At 36.1% G+C, this 9,659-nt stretch overlaps 1 protein-coding gene across 1 annotated transcript in view; it reads left to right on the forward strand.

Annotated features, from left to right (window-relative positions):
- The window catches only part of LOC102882154 (pantetheinase), a 22,830-nt gene extending 13,729 nt beyond the window's left edge, over positions 1-9,101 (forward strand). Inside the window, exons 6-8 of the mRNA XM_015592095.2 lie at positions 4,304-4,474; positions 5,587-5,756; positions 8,404-9,101. Coding sequence (XP_015447581.1) covers positions 4,304-4,474; positions 5,587-5,756; positions 8,404-8,425 — 363 coding nt within the window. The 3' untranslated portion in view covers positions 8,426-9,101. The remainder of the gene's footprint in view (positions 1-4,303; positions 4,475-5,586; positions 5,757-8,403) is intronic.
- Positions 9,102-9,659: the final 558 nt, after the last annotated feature.

A 9,659-nucleotide genomic window follows, 5' to 3' on the forward strand; every position in this document is an offset into this window, starting at 1 on the left:
TTATTTCACTCTCTTGCTTAAAATTTCTATATCTTCTAATTGGCAAATTAAATTCTTTACAAAAAACACTCAAAGTCTTGTTAAGTGCTCTCTTCTATTCTCTATCATCTATGTTCACTTTTGCCCATATGTGCCCTGGGCTCCTGTCATATTGAGACATTTCTCCATCTCCAATATACCAGCTTCTGCATAACCTCTGGGTGTCTGCACTGGTGGTTTCTTTTGTCTATGATACCCGCCCCCCACCATTCATAGTGCTTTTCAGGTATTATCTTCATCAAGTAGGCTGCCCTGACACTTTCTGTTCCCACCTTCTCAACTGGATTAGGAACCTCTCTTATGTGTTCTCAGACATCCTATGCTTAACTTTATCAAAGGCATGTTGTGTCAAATTATGAACATATTTTTTTGAGACTGAAAGCCCTTGAAATTCTGGAACTGTATCCACTGTGTAACATTTGTTTGCTATATGATAAGCACTCTACCAATGCTTGTTCATTTTGATAAACATTTATTAAGTGCTTTCTACATACCAGGTATATATTCTGTGCTAATGATATGAAAATGAGTAAGTATAGACCTTCCTTATGAGGAATCTAGTAGGGGAGAAAAACATATGAACAGATAATTTCAGTACAAGTTGGCATGTGATAGAACATAGAATGCGCATTTGCAGTAGGAATACTAAGGAGGTGTATTTAGCCTATTTTAGAGATCCAGGGAAGTTTCTGGAGACGTGATGTATGAGCTTGTGCTATTATCCAGGTGAAAAAGAGTGGGAGGGAATTCTAGGTAGAGTGAGAGCATGATCAAGGGTATGGATATGTGAGAGAATAAGGTATGCAGGGAAGAGCAAGTAGTCCAGTGTTACTAAGGCATAACACAAGAGGTGAGGATTGGTCGAACATAAGCCTAGAGGCAGGATCATAACTTTCAGGATCTTACCTGTCATTTCTAAGATTTGAACTTTATTCTGCCAGCAATAGTCTTCTGTTGGAAGATGTTCAGCAAGGGAATGATGTGATCACATCTGCTTTTGAGGAGATGATTTTGGCTGCACTGCGGATGATGGAATTAAGCAAAAAGACTAGTGGATCACTAAACTAGTCCTATTAGGACCTGAACCAAGATTATGATAGTAGGAATAAAAGCATAGTATGGGGTCAAAAAATATTCAGGAAATTGAATGTAATAGCTAATTTGATATGGAACGGAAAAGCAGAATGAAGGGTTTAGAATGTGCCAGGTTTCTGGCAAGAGTGGCTGGGTGAATGTTATGCTCGGACAGATCAGGATGTGAGAAAAAGAGCAGACTGGGTGGCAGTGGGTGGATACTCAGTTTTGCTTTGGATGTGCTTGCTGATTTTGAGGTACTTTTAGGACATTTGGCTGGAGCCATCCAATAGGCTGGTGAAAATAATGGGTCTGGCACTTAAAGGAGATATTAGATTTAAAAATATTGTTTTGAGAATCAGCAAAATAAAGGTGTTGGTTAAAACCATAAGAGTGAATTGCATTACAAAGCTGACTACATAGACAGTAAAAATAATGGGCTTTGGAGCTCCAGTGTTTGGGCAGGAAATGGACAGAAGAATAGAAACCTACAAATATAACTAAGAAATAAAGGAGAACTTACAAAGAGAACTCTCATGAACAGCAAGGAAGTAGAGACTCTCAGAAAGAGAAAATTCTGAAGTGTATTTATACAATATGTTTACCATTAATGGCATGAGTGCAATTTTGGTTGAATTTCCTGGGCTCATAATGACAGAGTGAAACAGACTGCAGTAGGTTAAAAAGGTAAAGGGATGTGAGGATACTGCAAGAATGAGTTACTATTTCTTCTTCAAAACTCTTGTCTGAGACAGGAAGAAGAAAAACGAGACAGGAACTGGACACAAACTTATGATCACAAAAGCTATTTTTGATTTTTGTTTTTCCAGTAGATGAGAGAGGCTTGATTATATTTATAGGCCTAAGGGAAAGCGTAACAAAAAAAGGAAAAGGATGAAAATATAGGAGAAATTAATAATCCTAATCAGTGCTCTAAAGTGCTGGAGGAAAGAGGAAAAAATGGTATCAAGAACACAGATAGAAAATGTCCAGCAATTGAAAATTAGTTAAACAAATTATGTTGTATAAGAACTTTATTGCCATATAAATATTACCATATATTGTATGGCATATTAACATTAATTTCATTATGTATGTGGCGTATATATGGTATTACATTGCCATATTTTATTTTTCATGATATATTTTTAGGTTTAAAAAGTTGATTACAGAACAAGATAGCAATTTCTTGGCAATTCTCCTCTCTTTTTCCTTCCTTCTCACCTTGGTCTTGGAACAGAAAAGCCTTTCTGCCTCCCCCAGAGTCTGGTTGCACTGGAGGAGAGCAGAGTGAAGTCCCTTCTTAGTTGAGAAGAAGCTCAGCTCTGTCAAGTAAATAACACCCTCTGATGTTGTTGCTGGGTGATGGTCCCTTGGCTAAAGCACTGGTGCCAAACGGGTTTTGGAATTTAAAATTCTAAGTTTAGAAGTTTTCTCACATATAGGGTGACTCTTCTAAACCAATTGAACTTTCTGAGCATATGGGTAATACTTGCCAATTTTAAGCTTCGCAGTAAGGTTATCTAACTGGGCCTTTTTTTTAAGGGTAATCCATGAGAAAAGTATCTTTAAAGACTTCCTCTCGGGTTGGTCAGGTTTTCCAGGTTTCAAAATTCTTGTAGTTCTCTTTCTGAGTAAGGCTATGTAGTTTAGCAAATAAAAATACAGGATGCCCAGGTAAATTTGAAGTTCAGATAAATTTAAAGTTTAGATTTAAAAAATGTAAGTATGTCTAGGTCCTGTGGGATATTTGGGACATACTTATAACAAAAACTATTTTTAGTGTCTTTAATTTATCGGAACTTTGATTTAAACTGAGACTCCTGTCCGTATTTTATCTAGCAACCCTATTCTTGAAGGATAAATGCCTTGCTGGCAGCATTTAGACAGCCAAGTGAGAAATGACCTTGCAGGGTGGATGGCAGTGGAAGGAGACAGTCTCAGCATTCAGCATCATTCATTCATGTAATCTTTTTCAACTACATCTTTTAAAACCTCTATCTAAACATCATCTTTACCCTTTCTGGAAATGAATGCCCCTTTGCTGGAATAAAGAAGGGAGAGTTGTATCTGAGGCACCCTTAACGACTTTCAACTAATTTTCCTTATGTTAGCAAGCAGCTTTACCAGCTCCTGAATTAGCCAATGCTCCCAGAGATGGAAGCTTTTGAGTATTCTGCCGTGTAGATAGAGATGAGTCTTGGTTTTCCCTACTGCTAGTTTAGGACTTGGCTTTCTTAGGCTTGCTCACTCAGTTAGTACTTTTGTGTCGACATCTCAGCTTCTAAAATTATACTCTGGTTTATCCTCCTGGTTTCCTATCCTTCTGGGTTTATAGCTTAAAAAATATATGTATTAGTATAAGTAGTATTTCAAGGGAACAAAAAAAAACATGTATTTATTCTACCTTTACCAAAAAGTTATGTGTATGCCATCTTAACACACTTGCCCTAAGCGTTTGCTGTCCAACTTCAAAAGCAGAAGCAATGAGACCAGTTAGAGGCTATTGCTTTGGTCAGGCAAGAAATGAAGGTGGCTTGGAATAGGCTTAAAAGATGCAGTACAGAGAGAGTTAAATGAATATGAATCTTTATTTTGGAGGCTTTTCTCTCTGCCTGGTGAGATAATTCATATCTTTAGATTATACATTCAAATAGCTATGTAGTGTAGTGTAGTATCATATAACTATGTAATTTAGTGAGAACTGTTTCAGTCCTTGCTCAGATAAAAAGTACGTGACTTTTCCAGGTCACAGGGGTTGTTGTCTTTCACATCAATTCTAAGGTTCACTACAACTTTAAAGTTCTTTTAGTGTGTGAACTAGGCAATAAAATAGGGACTAATCTAGTATTTAAATTAAAGCTTTTTAAAGAATTGAACACTTTTAATTATTAAAAGCATTGCTAACTTAAGAACAATGAGAGTATACTTGTTCTGGCTACAGACCAAAGATTTCATTGCTTCTTTATGTGGCTTAATTTGTTTGACAATGAAGTGCAGAAAACACCAAGGTCTAAAGTCCTTTATTTTTATTACTAGTTGCCATAGATAGTCAGCAATGAACTGGACTAATCAATTGAGGAAATAATATTATTTTACCAAACAAAGGGACATAGGCATTTTTTTCAAGGTCAGAAGAATGTTTCAATTGGCTTTCCTAGGTCTTAATCATTTGCATTTACTTTCCTAGATTTGTACTCTGTTGAAGTGTAAAACGATGGACTTGCACACTTGTGGTGACTCAGTTGAAACTGCTTCCACCAGGTTTGAAATGTTTTCCCTTAGTGGCACTTTTGGAACCCAGAATGTCTTTCCTGAGGTGTTGCTGAGTGAAATTCAGCTTGCACCAGGAGAATTTCAGGTAGGAATTGCTGCTTAATGTTGCCAACTCCTTTCATGGAAAAGGAACCACTTTTTGAATACAAAACCTACTCAAGTGCATACAAATATCATAAAAATCTCCATTTGAAAAGGGTAAAATTGTCTTTAGGGATTGCAAAGGACATTGAGCAGGCTGCATTTCTTGTATGGAAAGCCTTAGTATAATGATTAAATTGTCCTTGAAAATAAAGAAAAATGCTCTTGTGGGGACTGGAGGGACAAGGCTGGACTGTTTAAGGTCTGTTGAGTAGGAAGAATACTCAAGAAGAGTTTTAGGACCAGTGCCACCAGAGGAAGTTGCTCTGCATCACCGGGCAGTGATGGCCTAGGATAGTTACAAGGAATTCCTCTCATGGTATGGGTGACCACAGGAGGAAAAGAAAGATGAAAAAGCTGAGGAGAGAGAATCTGCATGGCTGATGTTGGCAAGGAAGCAAAAACTGTTTTTTTAGAGGCCAGAAATAATTTCTTACTGCACAAGCACTCTGCCTAGCCATATTCTTCTATTGACTTTTCCTGCAGAGTCTGCTCTCACTCCCCTTTCTTTGTGGAAATAGCTGCTATAGTGTATTAGGGGCAATGGGCAGGCTGGGACACTGTGGTGAGCCATTGACAGGGATGATAGAAGCTCAACTCAAACTCCTCTTTGTCAATCCCTTCTGATCATTTGGAAAAGTCTTTTTCTTTAACTTTTCTTCTTTTTCTTCTCCTCCTTCTCCTCTTCCTCCTCCTCCTTCTTCTTTTTTTTTTTTTTTTTGTTGGAGGAGTCTTTATCTTGTCTGAGATGACCAGATTTCTCTCTTATATACTTCCAAATCTATTGTTTTTTTTGTTTATTAACTCATGGGATGCTTTGTCAGATACGTAAATTATAAGATATTGATTCTAGGCATTTCAAAAATAAATGAATCAGTGCCAATTCCATAGATTCAATTTTTCTTGAACTTTGGGCCATTTCAAATATTTCTGATAACATAGAACCTAGCCATTATTTTTATTATTTCCTCATCCAGTTGTACTGAATTTTAATAATGAGTTGTGGGTTGTATAACTTAAAAGTAGAGCCAATGAACTTCTCTGTGTTTTAATTAGGTATCAAGTGATGGACGCTTGTTTAGCCTGAAGCCATTATCTGGACCTGTCTTGACAGTAACTCTGTTTGGGAGGTTGTATGAGAAGGACCCAGCATCAAATGCTTCATCAAATGTCATGGCACAAGCACTAACAGTAATGCTTGTAGTTTTAACAACTATTGTCATTAAGTTAGTAGAATCTTTACATTTTCTCTTTTTTATTTGAATAATTTAAAAAATGATGGATAAAGAAAGAAAGATGGGTCTGAGCTTTTGATATTAGTGGTTGTGGCCTCTAGTACAAGTGAATTACTAATATTATTTTTCTTTATTTAGACATACCCACACACACCAGACAATGAGAACCAGATAAATAGTGAAAACATTTTGAAAGGTAAAATCTGTAAAATGAGGATAACAATTGTACCCACTTTCAGATTTTTGGTGGGAGAATTAAATAAGTTAATACATTTAAAGTGCTCCAATAAGTTCCTGACTCATAGAAAGCACCTGTATATGTTAGCTATCGAAATGATATATGATTGTCACTGTAAAACCAATTGTGATGAACTTATTGCTAAAATTATATTACATCTGATTTTTTAAAGTGCATACATTTTCCAATAGTCAAGCAACCCTGCATATTTCAATTAGAAAATCAATGAATTCAGCATCAGCTAATTGGCTTTGGCCTGATACCCTCCACTGATATATCCCGGAGGGCATCTGAATTTACATCTATAAACCTGCTAGAAGGCTTTCACATTTTTTGTGTTTTACAGTGATAATTTACTGCCAATTTAGTGCTTTGCCTAAATTTTAGCATATTAATAGGGTAGCTCTAAAGTACACATTGACCAAATCTTGCCTGTTACCTGTTTTTGTGTGTCCTGTGAGCTATGAAAGGTTTTTATGTTTCTAAATGGTTGAAAAAGAAAATCAAAAGAAGAATAATATTTTGTGACACATGATAATTACGTGAAATTCAAATTTCAGTCTCCATACCTAAACTTTTACTGAACATAGCCACATTCATATGTTTAGGTATTGTTAATGGTTATTTTCGTGCTCCAGTGGTGGAGTTGAGTAATTGTGTGATATAGACCATAGGGCTAGAAAAGCTGAAAAACTTTGGTAGCTCCCACTCTAAAGTATTAAATAGCAATGGATTTTAGTATTGAAAACCTTTAAAACAAGTCAGTGGGAAATTGCCCTTGAGCAACTCTCTTGTAATAAAATATTTTTATTTGCTTTGAATTATATTACCATCACAAAAAAATTACCATAATTAACATATGAACAAATATGCTAAATAAACTAATACTCCAAACAAGTGAATATAATTTTTATTAGCATGATGATTTCTATTCACTGTAAGATACCACATCATGAAGTATTTTGTTACATTTGGTATGTTCTAAAATTCATGAAAGAAATTATAATATTTTTATTTTCACATTTTTCCTGGAAATCAACTAAGAACTGTTCATCTGAATATACTACCTGATATTTTTCCCTGTGACAAACTTACTAGCTTATCTTAGAATAATTTTTCATAAAATTAAACATTGCTGCAGTGAATTTACTTTTTTAAAGGTGGCATTTACTACATCCATACTCAGCTCTGATTACTTTTTCATTCTGGATTTCTTTAATGCATATATGTATATTTTATGATAGTTTTGATGTGCTTTTTAACTGTAATTTAACTTTATTCTTCTTCAAATATTTGTGATGCTCATTTGATACAAACAACACAATTCCAAGAAAGACTAAGGCTCAAACACAGTTTTTTATCTTTTAATATCTTGATGAGTTTGAATGGTCCAGGGAGCAATTTTTGACACTTCCTCATTTAAAGATTACAATTTATGTTATCAACTTCATGATGATGTAAAATACTCACACACACACACACACACACACACACACACACACACACTCTTACTGGTAGCCAGCTTCCAAGATGGCCCCCAGTGAACCCCATCTCCAGGCTCCATGGAGAGATTCTTCATGATTAACTGTTCTGCAACTATTAGCCTTGTCGTCTGCAATAGATCTCAATTCACTATCTCTTTAATTATAACTGATAGCTTTTCTTCAGTTCTGCTTAAAAGTTCCAGTGATTTAATTTGTTTGCTTTGTTAGTTATTTATGTGAATAATATAGTTCAGTTTTCTTAGGGGCTGAATTGTATGCCCCTCACCCCCGACCTGATTTATTATGTTGAAGTCCTAAGTCCATACCTCAAAATGTGACTGCATTTGGAGATAGTCTTTGAAGAAGTAATATGAGGTCATTATGATGCAGGATGGGGCGAATCCCCCTGAGTGGGGACTCAAGCCCTGCACTAAGAGAAGAAAGGTCTTTGGCTTTGTGCAGGAAAGAATTCAAGAGCTAGCCAGAGTTAGAGACAAAGAAAAGTCTATTAGAGAAGGACCAACACTCCATAGACAGAGTATGGTCTTCTCTCAGAGTCAGAGAATGACAGTCCCTTAGTATTTGGTGAATTGGTTTATATCTGTTTCTTAGCTTCTATGTAAAATTACTGATTACAAGGAGTAAAGAATGGGATAAATGATTGGGTTTATCTTTTTTGTAGAAGGTACAGCTTTGTTTTCCTTTTATGGCATGGGTAAGTTTTAACAGCATGGGTAAATAGTCGTTAGTAATCTCTTCAGGAATCTTCCTTTGTTCTGTAGGTTCCTTGGGGTCTGGCCTTATGGCCGAGCAACCAGGTTCAGTGTCTAGCAGTACATAGCATGCTGTAAATTCAACCTGTTTCCATATTTAGTTAATTTGTGTCATTCTCATGCTTCTTTTCTATGTTAATTAGGGTGAGCCCGAATCCAATATGACTCATATTCTTATAAGAAGATGAGACCACATGAAAACACAGAAGAAGATGGCCATCTTGGAAAAATACAACCCCGCCAACACTTTGATCTAAGACTTGTAGTCTCCAGAATCATGAGAAAATAAATTTCTGTTGTTAGAGCCAGTCTGAGGTACTTTATTATGTCAGCCCTAGCAAACTAATAGAAATTCCAATCCCTTCTCTCTCTCCAGTTTCTACCGTAATCTGAAGCTTGTACAAAATGGTTATCTAATAAGAATATCCAGCTGGCTGAGCTCCCCCAGACTCAACTAGATACTCTTAGAGAAGCATTGCTGATGAGTTGGTAATGAAGCCATCAGATCAATGAAGATCCTCTGGAAACAGGAAATCAGAGTCTCATTGATGAAATTATATGTTTAACATGACATTAAATGTTCTTTTTAAGTAACAGCAGAATCTCTTGACATTGCACAACCTAGTGAAACAAAGAACATCTTTTAAGTCAAAACATCTATTAGCAGATAAACTATTTGCATAGCCCTGATATTAGCCTTGCACTGTACAAAACATAACTTTCTGCAAAGGAGAGCAGAGCACTTGCAATAATGATCCATGCCAGCAATACAACATTTCGAAATAAACATTTTTGTGGCAGATGCTTTTCCTAAAAAATACTATATCGTCCAATAAATATTTGAGTGAAATTTATCTTGTGGTTTTGGGTGACATTAACTGACTTTTAAAAAAAATGTATTAGAAAATAAGAAAGCTCCTTATGTTTTTAGGAACAGGAATCATCACTACAAGCCTCAATACCATCATACAATTTTAATTTAAAGCTGAAAACATGCTAATCTATCAGCAATAGGCTTAAAATATTAAATGCTTCAAAAAAAATCCTAAATGCTTCTTTTCTTTTCAATATTGATACACTGTGACACAACAAATTACTTCCAAATTTAACAGCTTAAGCAATAAACATCATTTTATAGTTTCTGAGAGTTAGGATCTGGGAGACGTTTAGCTGGTTTTTATGGTTTAGGGTCTCTCTAAAGTTAGTCATCTCAAGGCTCTACTGAGGCTAGAGACTGCTCCTAGGCTCACTCACTAGGTGTTGACAGGCTCACTTCCTTGCTGGAATTGGCTGAAGGCCCCTGTTTCTCACCACATGGGCCTCTCCATAGACTGCCTGAAAGATTTTGCAAGAAGGCAGCAGCTGGATTCTAGAATGAATGGAGTGGGGGTGGGGGGAG

The sequence above is a fragment of the Pteropus alecto genome, unplaced genomic scaffold (genome assembly GCF_000325575.1).
Source record: "Pteropus alecto unplaced genomic scaffold, ASM32557v1 scaffold185, whole genome shotgun sequence".
NCBI lineage: Eukaryota > Metazoa > Chordata > Mammalia > Chiroptera > Pteropodidae > Pteropus > Pteropus alecto.